This window comes from Helobdella robusta (genome assembly GCF_000326865.2).
Source record: "Helobdella robusta unplaced genomic scaffold HELROscaffold_7, whole genome shotgun sequence".
Taxonomy (NCBI): Eukaryota; Metazoa; Annelida; class Clitellata; order Rhynchobdellida; family Glossiphoniidae; genus Helobdella; species Helobdella robusta.
In genome coordinates, this window is record NW_008705398.1 from 5,338,729 (window position 1) to 5,357,774 (window position 19,046).

General features: G+C 34.5%; 2 protein-coding genes across 2 annotated transcripts; one reads left to right on the forward strand and one right to left on the reverse strand.

The window, feature by feature from the left end:
* Positions 1 to 9,184: 9,184 nt before the first annotated feature.
* HELRODRAFT_165209 (hypothetical protein) lies at positions 9,185 to 9,583 on the reverse strand (the record flags this gene model as incomplete). The annotated part of the gene is made up of 1 exon (XM_009031064.1): positions 9,185 to 9,583. One exon carries the CDS (start codon positions 9,581 to 9,583, stop codon positions 9,185 to 9,187), a length of 399 nt encoding a protein of 132 aa, XP_009029312.1.
* Positions 9,584 to 17,870: 8,287 nt separating this feature from the next.
* On the forward strand, positions 17,871 to 18,311 carry HELRODRAFT_165210 (hypothetical protein; the record flags this gene model as incomplete). Its single annotated transcript, XM_009031065.1, has 1 exon — positions 17,871 to 18,311. The coding sequence occupies one exon, from the start codon at positions 17,871 to 17,873 to the stop codon at positions 18,309 to 18,311; it is 441 nt and encodes a 146-aa protein (XP_009029313.1).
* Between the last annotated feature and the right edge of the window lie 735 nt (positions 18,312 to 19,046).

Genomic DNA, 19,046 nt, shown 5'->3' on the forward strand with positions numbered 1-19,046 from the left:
CAGATGAACTTTGACGTTGTAAAAATTAACTTTGGTGTTGTAAAATTGAACTTTGATATTTCAATATTTCCCTATATATACAGCAAGGAGCACTGATGACGATTCATTCGGAATCGAAATATGGCCTTATTTGCAGCATGAATTCGAAAAATAAGTTTATTTTGAATTTTAATAAACTAAACGTTCACCAAAAAACTTTAGTTGAGAAAAATCGAAAAAACGAACTACAAACATATTAACGCCAAACATTCGGTAGAATTTATAGAATATTGTAAAAATTATGGTCTATTACCAACATATATATATATATATATATACATGTGTGTGTGTGTGTGTGTGTGTGTGTGTGTGTGTGTAAGTGTGCGTGTGTGATTCCATGGTGTGTCAATACCTAAACATTGAAACGTACTATATACACACATACACAAACACACACACACTTGCATACATACATACATATACACACATGTACACACACGCACACATATATGCATGCATACAATCACACACACACATGCATACATACATATATATACATACGCACAAGCATGTATACACATACACACACGCGCGTGCACATTCATTCGTACATACATTGATACAGCCATTGATGTTATTCTTCTCGAAAGAGCAGCGGAATTGTCAATGTGGTTAATGAAATTTGAAATTCAGATCACAAATATCTTTCGCACTTCCACTTTCCGATGAACTGATGGGATGAAAAAAAAGTATAAGAATGATGATGTTGTTGACGTCGGTGATGATGACGATTGCGTTACTCTCGACTCTGAATTTGTTGCTGTTGATGCTGCTGATGATGATGGTGATGATGATGATGGTAATGACGATGGTGATGATAACGGTGATGGTGATTTTAAAAATCACGATGGTGGTGATGGTGATGATGGTAATGATGATGTTGGAAATTAATAATAAAATATGGCCCACGTAGGCAAATGAAGCGAAGAATGAGAGGGCATGCATGCGTACAGCAACATGTGACGTGCCCGGCTGTCCAGTGCTGCCTAATCTGGCTAATTGTGTCTAACTTAGTTTAATAATGGAAATGTGTTGCATGACGTTGTTGCGCAACAACATGTGCTGTTGCGCAACAACATGTACTGTTGCGCAACCTCACGCGATGCTGTGATATTTTGCAATAGTTTGTAACCATGGTAACGGCATGTAATGTTTTTGACGTTGATATGGTGTCGTATTATTAACGAGGTGTGTGTAAGATGTTGTGCAACACTTTGTTGCGTTGTTGAATGTTGCGTTGCAACCTCGTGAAAAACTTCAACAATCAATCAAAAGGTGATCCTTTCTGATCCCACAGGGGACCGTCCATCCCGATAGCGTTCACATTTTTTTCTTCCTTTCAAAAATCTTTCTTTGTCTTGTTCAACTTCAATACTCTAGCTTCGGCTCATTTTAAATTGTTACCCACTCATTTGATGGGAAGTTTTCCAACCTTCAGCATTCAGTTCCCTTCCTAGCTAAAACAGTTTCAATCTACTAATAGTCTGCAACATCACCTCAACATGTTCCCTCCAAAAGTTTTCATCATTTTTCATCATTTTCATCATTTTTCATCATTTTCATCATTTTTCATCATTTTCATCATTTTTCATCATTTTCTTCATTTTTCATCATTTTCATCATTTTCATCATTTTTCATCATTTTCAGTTACTTTATGTGACATTATTATTTTTTCAACTAATTCCCAAAAACACTCCAGTTGGGATCCCATTGAAAACGCTTCCAACCCGCGCTCTTTTATTTCTGTTAAGGTTTTTTGCATGCATATTCAACAATCTACTGTACAAGTTCCTAATATTCAAACTTTGAATTTTACTCTTTCTCTTACGATGCAAAGGTTCTTCGTGCAGTGGATATTTATCTATCAATGTCTTCTCAGTGCTCCTTCACACTGTCCATAAGACAACACTGGACCGCACGACCTCTTCGACTGTCCAATCCGAGAGTTCTGCTTGCTGGTTTTGAGCACCTGGCAAAAGTAGGAACAGTAAACAGAAAGTTTCTGCCTTGCGATATAATGAGAAAAAGATACCAACACTAAACGAAGGAACGGGCAACAAAGATATTTCAAGTTGGTTTACAATATTTTGTGACGTTATGAAGCAGCGTGTGGTTTTGTGCAGAACTGTATAACAATTGTTGTGTAACAACTGTGTGGCTGTGTGTTGGCATGTATACATCCATATAACATTCTCTATGTATACATCTATGTATATGGCTTATTTATATATAAATAATCTAATAATAATAATAATAATGGCTGTCATAGTCTAGAATTTCTGTAACACCATGTATGTAACATTGTAACATGAAGCATTTGGTTTTGCAACAAATAACAACTAACCAAAAATAGCGACATTAGCAATAAATAACAATAAATAGCGATAAACAATAAGAAGTAATGTACAAGATGGCGTGTCATGCATTGTAAGTTTGCGGAATGTCATGCAACCAACTCCAGCAGTAAAGTCAAATTAATTCCAAAGAGGGAAAAAGCAGATCCATTATAAACACATCGATAAAAATTAAATTGAATTCAAGTTATCCAGACTCTTTATGTTCTATGAGTAGTACAATAATGCACTGACCTTCAAAATCATCGTCACCATCATCATCAACAACAACAACAACTTAATCATCATCATCATCAACAACAACAACAACAACAACAACTTCAACATCATCATCATCAACAACAACTTCATCATCATCATCAACAACAACAAAACAACGTCAATTATATTACATCGCATCTTTATTATCACCAACAACGACAACGACAACAACAACTTGATCAACATGAAAATGTTTCAAAATTACTCCAAATAATATTCTCAACAATATTTTTGTAAAATATCAGTCGCGATAATCTTAGCTACGTTCTAAAAAGCATCTTAAATAATATTTCATACAGTGCTTAAAACAGCGATAATTTTTTATTTATAGCTAATTTATTTACTGTTAAATTATTATTTTTATTTTACTTAATAATGTTTTCAAGGTTTTTAAAAATATTCAATCCCAACGGTGCAATTTTTCCAAAGTTATATTTCACTCTTTCATTTATTTTTTCCAGCTCCGTCCGCTTGCATGCCCTTCTCCAAGTTATGTGCTTTTTTCACGTTCGTCAGTCTCATTTTTGGAAGCTAATTAAGAGGAATATTTTCTCTCACAGCGTAAATTTCAAATTAAAAAATTGCTAAAAGTATCATTATGAAGATGTGACGTCATTGTGTTACATCGTCAAGGTATGTGTTGTTAGTTGTATGTGTCTCTTGCAGCAACACCGGTTAAAACAACATCATTAATGTTATAATGTCTTCAGGGTCGCAATGTTACTAATGTTGCTAAACTATCAACAAATCAAATTTTCACAATAATAGAGATAACAAAATGAACAAAAACATTTAAAACAATGACAAATTTATAAACTGAATATAAAAAAAAACAACGACACAAAACTATCGACGACAACAACAACAACTACTACTACTACTACTACTACTACTACTACTACTACTACTACTACTACTACTACTACAACGATAACTACAACGACAACAACAAAAAATCATAAACAACGAAACATGAATAACAACACAACAACAACAATATCAGCAGCAACAACAACAACAGCAACGGCAACAAAACATAAAGCACAGAATAAGAAGAATAGCAGATGTTGTAGATGTAAGGGGGCCGGCGCAACGAATTTATGGGACAGCAAAATGCAAAGTCATATTGAGGCTTTAAAAATTTAATTTAATACAAAGAAATTTTACAGCCGGTATGAAGATATAAATTATCACTCGTGGATGACTTCCATTTTTTGGCTCCTTCGATCGCTTCGCCGATCCATCGCCAGCACATTTTTTTACATTCAAAAATTAATAAAATTTTATTTAGTGTTTTTTGTAACATTTTTTTAAAAAAAGTTTCCTACTGCCTGTTCTATTTTTTATTTCTCTTAGTTTCAATTTAAAAGTTATTACAATTTTCTGTATGGTTTCAGGCGGTATGTTTTTCAAGATGATTGCTCGAATGTTCTTTGCTGTTTTATTAGAAATGTTTTGTGTGTGTGTGTGTCGATATGTTTTTATTATAAACAAGTCTTTAAGGTGTTTACATTATATTACATTACATTACAACAACCAATACATTGAGTTGTGACAAAACAGCAACACTAGTGAATCACGAACAAACACTCCCAAAGAACGTTTTAACCAACAACACAAATGGATACACAGACAAACTAGATAGAAGAAGATAGAAGAACACTAATGATTAGTGGCAACCAACAACAACGCCAAGGATGATAGCAACAACATCCGCAAACATGAACATCAATTAGAACTCCTCACAACAAACAACATCACAATGAAAACAACTACAGTAAAAACACTACGAAACATTTTCATATAAAATATAACAAATTAATAAAAAAAAACCAACCACAACTGACCACAACCGACCACAACCAGCCACAACAACAGCCACAACAACAGCCCCAACTGCAAGAATGATCATTTATAAAAGCGGAAAGTTTTTGTAGAGGCGAAATTTTAAAGGGCTTGTTCATGTATGTGTAAATTATCGTTCAGTGCTGCTCATCTTCATACACGTTACGCTGAATAAATGATCCGCTCATTCTACGCGTCGACGTCATCGTGACGTCCTTGTCGTCATGACGCCGTCATCGTCATGGCATCATTGCCATCATAAATGTCGTCACCGATTTTGTCATAATGCTCATTTTTTTTGTCTCCGTTGTCATCATTGTCACCGTTACCATCATTGTTGTCATCATCATCCTCATCGCTGTTCTCACCATCATCACCATCGTCATCCTCTATGCCATCATCGTCGTCATCGTCATCATTTTCGTCATCATCTTTGCCATCATCATCGTCATCATCATTTTCATCATCGTTCTCATCATTCTCATTCTCAACTGAATCATTTAATTTTTAGTATTCAAACATCGCCTGATTAACATCAGTTTCATTTTCATCATATTGGATTTGTTTTTTTCTCACGAGCAAGTCAATCTACCGGCCAACATCGTAGTCGTCCTCATCATCATCGTCGTCTTCATCATCGTCGTAGTCATCATTTATACATCAGGCTATTCAAAACGGACGCTTCCATCACGTTATAGAAGATAGTGATAATGATGATAACGAACGATGACGACCATGGCAGAGGTGAAAATGACGATGGTGATAAAAATTATGCTACTTATAAGGATGATGATGATAGTGAGTGATGATAGTGAGTGATGATAGTGAGTGATGATAGCAAGTGATGAGGAAGTTGATAGTGACCTGGTAAAAGAAATTATACACTACATCAATGACTATACATCGCAGCAATGAATACAACAAACTACTCGGGCGGAGATGACGAAAATGAAGATGAAGATTTGATGATGATAATAATAATAATAATAATAATAATAATAATAATAATAATAATCATCGTATTATTAATGATGATGAAAATGTATCGCCACAGTACTGCAAAACTACGACGACAAGGAAATGATGTTGCTGTTGTTGTTGTTGTTGATGGTAACGACGATGATGATGATGATGATAATGACGACGACGATGACGATGAAGATACAGCTGGTGATGGAGATGAAACCGACGATGAGAAGGAAGATAAAAAGGTGATGATAAAAATGATAACGAAGAAGATGATGATAATAGAATGATGATAATGGTTACATTGTTATCGAACGAGGACTAGGCTGGGGATTATTGATGGCAAACATGGTGTATTGCTAGCATCTCCAGACATCATTCACATGAATAGCATCCCGGCACAACCGCACTCCACTTTCTGTTCATTTCTCCATACTTTTATTCATCTATCTAATCTACATATCAAATACGTCATCATCCTTGTCATAGCCATCTTTATCGCTATCATAATCTTTATCATCATCATCATCATCATCGTCGTCGTCATTTTCTTTTTTTTCTTCGCTATTATCATCATCTTAATTGCTATCATCGTCATCTTCATCGTCATCATTATCATTATCGTCGTCGTCATCATCGTCATCATCGTCGTCATCATCATCATCATCATCATTACCATTATCCTCTTCTTCTTCTCTATCACCATCTTAATCATCATTCAAGCATAATCAACTTCATCGTTTTTTATAATCATCGAGAGTATGGTCATCACTAATATCATCATAATATCATCAACAACATCGTCATCGTCGCCATCATCTTCTTCATCTTCATCATCATCATCATCACCTTCTTCTTCATCCCTGATATCATCATAATCTTCTTTTTCTTTATCATCATCTTCACCAACAACAACATCGTCATCCTCATCATCATCATCATCTTCTTCTTTTTCTTCATCATCATCATCAGCAACACCATCATCATCGTCATCATTATCTTCAATTTACTGCCATCACAATCGTCATTTTTTCCATCATCTTAACAGTAGTGTGATAGATAATAATTTTTTATCCTTATTATCACCACTTCCGCCATCATCACCATCATCACCACTTTCCATTTTTTTTATTCATTCATTCATATTTTATTTTCATCTTTCCATCTCGCAAACGTACAATGGAGGTCATCACTGCTAATGCTCACAAAGATAGATGGATGGGTGGATGAGTAAATAAATGAATGAACGAATGAAAGGAAGAATGAATAAATGAATAAATAAATGGATGAATGAATGAAAGAAAAAAAATGACCGAATGAATGAATGAATGAATGAATGAATGAATGAATGAATGAGTGAGTGAGTGAGTGAGTGAGTGAGTGAGTGAGTGAGTGAGTGAATGAATGAATGAATGAATGAATGAATGAATGAATGAATGAATGAATGAATGAATGAACGAAGGAAAGAACGAACGAACAAACGAACGAACGAACGAATGAATGAATGAAAGAACGAATGAATGAATGAATAAACAAAGGAAGGAACGAATGAATGAAAAAAAATGAATGAATGAATAAACGAAGGAACGAACACGCAATAAATAAATGACTTAATAAATGGATAAGTAAATGAATGGGTGTATAAATGAATGTACGAATAAATGAATGAATAAAATAGTAAACGAATGAAAGAAAAAATGTATGAATGAATGAATGTATGAGTAAATGAATTAATTAATTAGCGAATGACCGTATGGCTGAAAGTGCAAACAAATGGATGAACTATCAAATTGAATGAATGAACGAATAAACAAATGAACGAACGAACGAACGAACGAATGAATGAATGAATGAATGAATGAATAAACGAATGAATGAATGAACGAAAGAACGAATGAATAAACAAATGAATAAACGAACGAACGAATGAATGAATAAATTAACAAATGTAGAAATAAATGAGGGAGTGAATTAGCGAAACGACCTATCGATAAATTATTTACAGAATGAATGAAAAAGGAGTAGAACTCAATGGATGGGAAGAAGGTGTCAATGAAAAAAGGAAGAATCGGACGGACGACAGAAATGAATGAATGAATCAAAATGAATAGATGGTAGAAAATGAATGAATGCATGTATGGATGAAAGAAAAAAATCGAATGAGTAACTGAACAAGTGAATGAATGAATTAGTGAATGAATGTGTGATTGAAAGAACAAACAATCGAATAAAATTGAACTACCAAATAAATGAATGACTGAATGAATGACGACTAAATGATAGACAGACTGACTGAATAAATGAATGAATGAATGAGTGAATGAATGAATGAATAAATGAATGAACGAACAAACGAACAAACGAATGAATGAAGAACGAATGAATGAATGAATGGATGCTGTTATTGATTTGTGATGTCCCAATTGATAAGGAAGAAATAAGATGGAGGCGTCTTTAACAAAAAATATATGTCCCTTAACATCCCGGTATATATATATATATATATATATATATATATATATGTATATATATATATATATATATACTCTTTTATTTATTTATTTATGATTAAGTACTTTATATGATGTGATTGGTTATAATATTGTTAATTACATCATCAACATTGAAATGACGTCACCAATGAAATGATATAATCACGTGATATATAGCACCAAAATGACACAAACACGCCATAAGAAAAAAATGTAAACATTAAATGGACCAATAAATTGGCACGAACCGAACAAACACGGTGATGACGTCATGTGCAGTGTCAAGAATTACATCGAAACAAAAGCAACAACAAGATCAACAACAATAGCAACAACAGCAACAACAACAACATCAATTACAGCAACAACAACAACATCAACTACAGTGATATTACTAACATCCGTAACTCCATCCACACCAGCAACAACACTAACAAAAACAGCACCAGCAATAACAACAACAACATCAAACAAAGCATCAACAACCATGTCACACTGACTCAGATATTAGCATATAGACAACAAGTTCAACGCTGAAAATTTTGTAATGAAATACTCATACACCAGCATACACTACTTACACACATACACACGTGTATACACAAACATACACATACATTTACACAAACACACACACACACATACACACTCAAACACGTACATACAAATAGTTACAATAGACACGTACACACACACAGCTGCCGGTGCGATTTGGTGGGCTGGGGTTGCTTAGCGTGGTTCAGCTGGCTCCCGTTGTTTATAATTCTTCTGCCGCTGCCACTCTCGACCTACAGTCTTCCCTGCTCCACCGGTTTTTTCGTTGCCGCGATATCCTTCCCCCAGTGTCCGCCCCGGGGGACCGTACGCACGTCCAAATTTTGAACAAAGAATATAAAAGATCTTTCAAAATTTGTTGTCTTCATGCGGCGACGACTTTTCCACCGCTCGTTTGTTGGCCATGTCCAGCGTTGCCAGCTGTGGGTGGTTGAGATCGTGGCCCAACACCTCTGTGGGCACCAGGCTTGACGACGGGTCTGTGAGATTTGCCATTGGCTTCAGACTTGGCCTGGTCATTCAGAATAAATACACGTGCCGATGTGGCGCTGGGGCGGACGAGTTTGGGCACCACGGTTTGGTTTGTCGCCTGGGTGGGAGCCGTTAACTACGTCACTCAGCGCTAAACGAATACATTTGTCGGCTCTTCTCCAAGGCTTCAATCCCGGTTCTCAAGGAACCATCGGCATTTCTGCGCATGATGGCACACTAATACCTTGGAGAGCCGGCAGATGTTTGGCGTGGGATGTTACGGTCCCTGGCACCCTCGCCGAACGATATGTAAACCTGACAAGTAAAGAATGCGGTTTGGCCGCGTCCAGGACAGCGGACGAGTAAATGAAAAAATATGGGAACGCCCTCCCCTCAATGGAATTCCTGCCAATATGTATCGAGGTTCTCGGCCCGATGGACCCCAACACCCTTAAATTTCTTAAGGCAATATGTAAAATGATCAGCGTCAGATCAGGCGACAGCAGGGAACTGTTTTTCGCAACTAACCACATTTCGTGCTTGTTGCAGCGGTTCCTGCGTGTCTGTGTGCTTGAAAATATCCAACTGAATGCCGACATGTGCAATTAACGACAAATCAAAGTGTTAATCCATTTGTTACTTAATGTTTGACGGTTCAGTGTCACTCATCATGTTTTGGTTTTAACACACACACACATATATGTTCACATTAGTGAACGAATGAACGAAAACTCATCAATACGCTTTCACGTACATCCATATTTTTGTACACGCACATGCACACAAATGCTTTTGCTCAAATCCATCGATACACAGACAAAACAGGCAACCAACCAGTTTACTGAGTAACAAATCAACTTAATGTGAAAATATTTCTTTTAATTTCATTATTTTTAATATATATTAATCAATTTATTAATTTATTTATTAAATAATTTATTTGTTTATATTTTAAAGTTTATTACGATAATTAATCAAAAAACATTTAAATAATTAATTAGAGTGCGTTAGACTTAATTAAACATCACCAACACAAGAGATGTAACATTTCAGTAACATTTGAATGAATTTCAGTAGCATTCAGCATTAATAGCACAATATATACCCATTAAATAACGTTAATATATATCATACAAAGTTATATACGTTATATAAAGCCAGTGTGTTATAATTACATCGCAACCAAATATATAACATTATAATATAATAAATAACATTTGTTATTATAACCATTGCAATATCCAGCATAGCAAAAATACTACTGTGACTAACAATGTAATGATACTAGACTACTACTCAGTATCACCAAAGTCAATGTGAATTATTACACTATAATAACATCACAGCAACAATGTGATGTTGATGTGATGATGACAAGAGAGCAGATAGCATCCTTCGTGTTTCTATCTTTCTAATGCTTCCAGTCCGTGGCTTCTTATGGGATGGCCAGGAAGAAGATGTTAAAAAATTACAACAAAGAAATTTTCTCTCTAACCATGCAACATATTAAAGTGGTCTGATCATGCTTGCATGAATTCACACATTCACGCATGCATGCATGCATGCATAGATACACGCATACATATGCTCACATAATAAAAAAATAAGATATATAGATATAATTTACATATACATGTGATATATATTCATATGCACTTATGGTATATACATACACATATAGTCACACACTTTATACATATATTTATACAAATACACAAACATATGCGCAGATCTCGACTGATAAAAAATATACATATTTGCATATACAACATACATACATTCATACATACATCCATTCATCCATCCATACATACATACACACACACACACATACATACAAACACACACACATACACACACACACACACACATACATACATACATACACACTAAATCCATACACGCTAATATATACAATTCATATTATGCATGCATGAATAAAAATAAAATCCTTATGCACATTCGTACATACATCTATAGATAAGAAAAATATTTTAATGCCTGCTCTAGTACTGTGGATTTGATTTGTATATACCTTACTTTGTATATACCTTACAAAGATTCCTACGTGTATACACCCATGTATGTGCCTATTTATGGATATGTACCGTTCAATCCAATCCTTTATTTGCCGGTTCGACACGGACAGGACATATTTGATAGGGAGGGCGGGATAAACATAACGAAATTAAACTTTAAACTTTCATATTAAAATGGAATGGCTTGTATAATTTAGAAAGTTAATCAAAAATTAAAATTTATAAATAAATAACTGAGTCAAATTGATTGTTGAAAAGAAATTTCAAATTTCCCCATATAATTTTAATTATCGTTAATTTTATACTGAATTTTTATTCAAAAGTTTATTCTGAATGTCTGCGGTATATAAAAAAGAGAGCTGGTAGTATTGACTGAGGACATAATTAAAATGTCTTCCCGTCAAAGAACTCTTTAAAATCTCGCAAGTTAGGCTATCTATAAGTCGATCACTAATAAAAAAATTTCCGATTAAATATGGATTTTATTTTTGAAAAGTAGAATTTTTTATAAAAATTGATGAAATAAAATCTAAAATTAAAAAAATGCCAGTGGATGTTTATCATCTGGAAAAATCGCAACAGTGTGACATTTCATATCAGGTTGATTGCTTTATTTATGACCTGATGTATGCCCGCCCAAGTTATGTTGCTATAAAAAGTTTATGAGGCTCGAACCTCTTCATTTATTACGCTTGCTAGTCGTTGTTTCTGTTCAGTAGTAGAAACAACTTTCTTGTGGGTGTAAGTTAGTAAGAGAGCTTCGTTGAGCTAGATACAACATATTTATAAGCAGGTTCATTCATGTAAAAAGAAAATATCACAACTCAACATGAAAATGATGCAAATAAGAGTGCAAATCATAACTAGGGCATGTACTCCAACCAAATGTCAATCAATCAACTCCGTCAATATAAAAAAACAAATTAAACGTGTCTATTGTTTCCTAAATTTTAATTTCAATGGGCATTTTTTAAACTCGAGCATCAGGTGTACCAGAAATCATTTGAGATTTGTTCGAACTAATTTGAGTTCCCGAACTAATGTTTTATCGTTACACCAATCACAGCATCAGCTCTTCAATTTATTTCTATTAAAAAACAAAGCGTTTGCGAGTGTTTGTTAACTTTTATTGAGAATAAGTACGCATTATTCAGGCTTTCAAGTCAGAGAAAACTAAAATATATCTTTTAAGGTCTAACTCTTTGGGCTGCAAGTTTTTATTTTTGATGTGCATTGATTTGGTTATATATGGTTATAATACGTTGTTATCAAAAATCAACGTGGTCATTTATTGCGTACGGTATTCATTCATTCATTTATTTATTCATTCATTCATTTATTCATTCATTCATTCATTCCTTCATTCCTTCCTTCGTTTATTAATTCATTAATTAATTTATTCATTCATACTTCCATTTGAAAATTTGTTTTCATGCATTTGTACATTACTGTGGTCTTATTTGTTTTTTAAAATTAGTTAACATCAAATCAGTAAAAAGTAAATAGTTCACAAAATGCTTCATAAACATCTCCTTAATACTTCAAATTGTTTGGCCTAATTCTATTTATACTTCTCATGTCTCACGCACATGCCCGCATCTTAAATTTTTTTTCTTCCATTGATAAGGACCGCAAGATTTAAAAAACTGAAAGTCCTCATAACCGAATTGTAATTATTAAAGGGCACGTTACAAAAGTTATTCTTCATCATTCAAACTCAAACTCCACTATTTCCTATTTAATTTGTAAGCATCATAAGCAATAGCATATTGTCCTTACTTAATAAAAAAATATTTAATGAGGGATCAGCAAAAACGTTAAACAACGTGACACGAAAATGAAAAATTTTCAAGTTTTTTGTGACGGGACAGTCGAAAAACAAAGAAACGAGACATCCATTTTAGATGAAAGATCTGTCATCATTTCTTAGATTTTGGTTTCAATGTTTTTTTTCGTAATTATTTCTCGTCAAGGCGTTTAAAATCGATAAAGCCGTAGCGATGCACTACTGCAGTGATACATTTTTACAGAACTGAGTGATTGGTGCGGCTGCTCTTTCGTCTTTGACAGCAGTTCTGCTGTTGAAGCTAATAAAATCGTTACTCATTTTTGTGGCAGAAAATTTTTTAAATTCTTTCCTACTCACAGTTTAATAGAAGATTTCGAAACAAACAAAAGTATGATATGAATATTTCAAGGTTTCCAAAGCTTGTTTATTTTAATTAATCGATTGGAAGATAAATATCATTGATAAGTTTCGATTATGGCTATGGTCTGACACTTTCATAATTTTTTTGATAACTTATCTTGCAAACATTTAAAAATTTTTTTTCTAAGAAATCGTTTAAATATATATTAATAATATCAGCCAAATGATCAAGGTGGTATTTTGCATCGAGTTATTTTCTGCAGAGTTTTTTTTAGAACGTATTGTCATAAAATAGGAAATACTAAATGCTAGACAGGCAAGACATTACATGCATACACACGAGAAGTTTTTATTTGCCATTTGATGTGTGTATTGTAGGTAGGAAACAAATACTTATTTTCATACATCGCAACTTCTCAATTTTTTTAACCCGTGATGAATCGTAAAAGTACCTGAAAATGGCCCTATAATCCGATCAGGTGGACACTGAAAGCTTCAAGGCTTAACAATTTTTGGTGCGATTAAATAAATATTTTTTTTATTTTTGAGAGTTTGTTCAGTGAAGGTAGTTAGCGCTACAAAAATAATTTATTTTATTTCAAACTACAATATAAAGGTATTTAAACACTTATCTGTCTGAGTTCGATTTTTAAAACTGTCTTCATTAGAAACACATACGTCATCATCATCATCATCAGCATCAGTGTTATCATCAGCACCATCATCATCAGCATCATCATCATCATTAGCATCATTATCCTCATTGCATTTTAATCACACGTTCTGAATAGAAATGTTGAAATACCATCTTCAGTGCAACTTAATTGTTGTTGCGTCAGTGTCAGCCAGCCGGACATGAACAAGTGCAACTTTGCGTCCAAGATTATTTCTCAAAATTCATTCATCCGACAGCAACCCAGCCAGTACTAAAAAAGTTTTTTCAGTTCAATTCTCTTCATCTCATTTCTATTCATCTCATCAAACCAAGTAAAAATAACTTTCGTTTTACTTCTGACTCTTACAATGTCATAAAAATATTAAAAACGTAAACAGGTCCTTCAGCTCCCTTCCTACTTCCAGCACCTCTGGAAGCAGGCAGAACGAGAGTCAATAAAAGTGTCTATGCGTTGTTGTTGTTGTGGTTTACGTTGTTGTTGTTATGTCTGTCTGTCTTTATACATGTATGAGTTTATTTATGTTTGGGGTTCTTGCACAAAAAGGAACTTCGTTGCTCCATTCAAAATACAAAATGCATTAAATCTTTGTAATAATATTGATGTATATTGCTTTATGTAGCGCTTGTCTTCCGGATTGCTTTTGCTATTAACTGATTGATGAATGTTTGTGTTTGCCCATTAGTTGGGCCAAATGTTTTAACGCATACTAGTTTAAATATTCTGGTGTTTTTATTTAAAGTGGCATATTCTATTGATTTTTGGTCCGACGCTTCTATCGCAGCTGTCCCAGCCTCTGTTGACGTAAAACCGATATATCTTACGGCCATTGTGTGGGTAAAAGTTACGTCCCACTATAAGGAGCGTCTTTGGGCCTTTATTACCGGAATGGCAGCTTTTTGAAAAACTTTGACTATAAAATCATTCATTGCAGAGTGTCGGGCTTGCCTTTCTGATCCCAACCTACAAGACACTCCACAGTGACCGCTCTCAACCATTCGGAGCCTAACTCACTCCGAACTGCCATGATCCTAGCTTTATCATGTATGTACAGATGTATATATGGAGGCATATATGTATGTATATGTATGTACGTATGTATATATTTATAACATCAGATACGTGTGTAATCTACATGCATAAAAAAATATCCAAGTATAACACAATGTGATTGCTTGGTATGTCTGCAAGAAACTGCAAAAACACTTACACGTACATAATCGTACGTGTATGTATTTGTTTTTTGCGTGTGTGTGTATGTGTGTGTATGTGTGTGTGTGTATGTGAGTATTTGTACGTACATACCATGGTATTTATGTGCGTGCGTGCATGTATTTGTGCATACCATTTTATGCATACGTGTGTACGTGTGCATGTGATGTTTATATATTTACATGAAGCAAGGGAACCGATGATGTTGATATGACAAGGGAAAAGGATATAATTAAAATATATATAACATGAATATATAGTGATATATAAATATAACATACATTATATATGTATAAGTATGTGTGTGTGTATGTGTGTGCATGTGTCTGGTTGCGTGAGTTTCTTGTTGTGCATGTGCGAATAGTGTATTTGCGTCTTGTTGTGCATGTGTGAATAGTGTATTTGCGTGTGTGTGTGTGTGTTGTGTGTGTGTTGTGTGTATGTGTGTGTGTGTGTGTGTGTGTGTGTGTGTGTGTGTGTGTGTGTGTGTGTGTGTGTGTGTGTGTGTGTGTGTGTGTGTTTGAAGAACGGCTTGTTCATTTTTCACATTAATCTTAAATTCCCATATCTATCATAATTCTCACACTCTGACATCAAAAACTAAGTTAATTACCGTCAGCCAGGCAAGCATCAGCATTTTGACAGCAACCGCATTAACAAGTGCGACTTTTAAAGACTGAGTTTGTATGAAAACAATAACATAAAAACAACTACGAACAACTTCCATAACGGTAACATTAATAACAACACCAACAGCAACAACATTTGAACGCCGTTGAAAAATTTTCAAAAGCAGTTCCGCAAGATTAAAAAACTACACAAGCGTAAAATGAGATGGCAGACGAGATGTGACTGCCGGATGTGAGTTCATCTTATCCCAACTCCGTCTCATCCCTAATTTTTGATCATCCTTATCCTGCCACATCCTTTATTGCCATAGTCCCATTTCATCACGTGGCTGGCTATTACGTCGCATTCTCCCACTCATTTTCATATTCCTATTTTGTCACATCCCTTTATTATCACATCCCTTTATTATCACATCCCTGTTTTATAGCCTTCCTTTATTCAGCCCATTCCAGATTCAATATGGCCTCCACAAAATACAATGTAGTTAAAAAACCAACGTTTATCAGATAAGACAAAAGTAACGACGATGAAAATGGCGGTGATGGTGATGATGAAGATGATAATGAGGGTGACGACGACGACGATGATGCTTATGAGGGTTGTTGCATGTTCATTGTAGTAATTAATATTGCAGCATTTGTTTGTTGTTTACGAGCAGTAATCAATTTATGATGCGCTTCATTTGAGCTTTTCAGCTGGTTCCTATTTTTTTCGTCTGCTGTTCGTTAGTACGTTGCATGGATGTATTAATTTGTGTATGTGTGTGTGCGTGCGTGTGCACGTGTGTGTGTGTGTGTGCTCATTTTTATGATTTATTTGGCTAAAATTTTGTGTGTATGATGAAATGTAGATAATTTGAGTGCAAACACACTAACAAATAACAATAAACGCATGTCAGTGTGCGTGTGTAAGTGTATGTGTGTGTGCGTGTGTGTATGTATGTGTGTGTGTTGTAATGTGCTGAATATTTGTAAGTGGGTGATGTTTCTTATGATTTTATCGATTTTCTTCAGTCGTTTTGTGGGCTCGGCAAAAAATGCACAATAAAATGCCTGTAAAAAGTCATTATCTCCACTTATGATTTGCAGTTATGTCCTGTATCTGCAGTTATGTATACTGCTATTTAGCATATGCATGCATTCATTTGTATGTATTATGTCGCCACTGTATGCTTGTGTGCGTTCGTATATGTATGCATGTGAATTCAGTATGTGGCTATGGAAAGATGTGCGTGTATGTATGATTGTGTTTTATTTGTTTCAACATATGCGCGTTATCAGGATGTTTGAATGTATGTTTATTTACGATCACATCATATATGCGCGCACACACACACAAACAAACACACAAACACTACACACATATAAACACTGCACATACATACATACACACGCACACACACAACAATGTAAAACGTCTTTTTATATACATATACACACACCGGCACACACAAGCAAACTGACAAACAAACAGATAGGTGTGTATAATTAGAAAGACATAAAAACGGGAGCAACCTCATACAAACATAAAAAAAACTTTTTGCAAAACATAAAAAAACATTAATGCGTGTGAAAACATACAGAGAATTATACAAATTAATGCAAAAACCGATGATTGTGAATAAAAATGGATACATAAAATCAAAAAACGGATACATAGAATCAAAAAAAAAGCATACAGACACTCAACTATACGGAAATCGACAAAGCACGCGTGCGTGCACACACACACACACACATACACATTCAAACTTGAACAAAACACACACACACGTGCGTTTTGTATGTGTATTTGTATGTGTTTTGCACAAGAAATACGCATATAATGACCGGCATATAAAATCAAAACTAATAAAATCGTATTCAGAAAGACGGTCAAACAAACACACACAAACTAATAAGAAAACATGAAGACTTGCACAAACACACGGGAACTAAGAAGAAAACACACAAACTGATACAAACAAAGTGACATTAAAGACATACATCAGGACAGGACTGCTGTAGCTCTGCAGTTGAGGATATGAAGAACATAAACTATACAAATATGTTATGGCCTATCGTAAAAAAATTCTACAACACTAACAAATACACTCCATTACATCACAAACAAATACATAAATAAAATACATATGTACATACATACATACATACATACATACATACAGGCTCGACACTCGGCCATGAACGACTTTTTGGTCAGGTGCTTTCAGAGGGCAAACATACCCACAATTAAAGAACCCACGGGTCTTATGGAGGAAGGTAGCCTCAGGCCCGATGGGTATACTATTTCACCATGTGCGAAGGGACGTTCCCTTGCTTGGGATGTTACGTTCCCTCACACCATGGCTGAAAGGTACATTAATCTTACCTCACTGGAGGCGGGTGCCGCTGCCTTAAGAGCCGCAGACTTTAAAAATTCAAAATATGCGGCTCTTGCAGAAAGCAAAATTTTTCAGCCAGTCTGCATTGAGACCTTTGGTCCAACCGATGCTCAGACTCAGAGTTTTCTGAATGAACTCTGTAGCAGGATTGTAGAAGTATCGGGTGACCCATTAGATAAGAGTTATGTAAAGCAATCCTTTTCTATTTTACTTCAAAAATATAGTTCTTTCTGTATTTAGGATGGAGCGTTAAAATACCTGTCTGTGCGAAGCGTTTAACATAGATTAAAGCTGAACCCGGATATGATTATTACTTCCCTATAGTTCTAATCAATTATGGGTTCATACATACATACATACATACATACATACATACATACATACATACATACGAAACGAAACGAAACGAAACGAAACGAAATTTTATTTGCTTCTCAAAATTAAAAATTAAAAGAAAGCAGGATGACCATAATAGAATTTATAAAAAATTCATCTAGTATGGCCACCTAAACAGAAATGTTCTATGTTCGTACAAAAGTTTTTCAGCAAATAATAAAAATTTTCCCCAAATGATCTATGAGTGGCATGTTAGATGTTAGTTGTTAGTAAGTTAACGAACTCAACTATGTTAGCAAAACAGGTGTTAGTTGTTAGTACGATGGTTCACGGTTTATGTATAACAATGTTTGGTATCTAGGTACATACATACATACATACATACATACATACATACATACATACATACATACATACATACATACATACATACATACATACATACATACATACATACATACATACATACATACATACATACATACATACATACATACATACATGCATACATACATACATACATACGTACGTACACACACACATACATACATATATACATACAATTAACGACAAATCAAAGTGTTAATTCATTTGTTACTTGATGTTTGACGGTTCAGTGTCACTCATCATGTTTTGGTT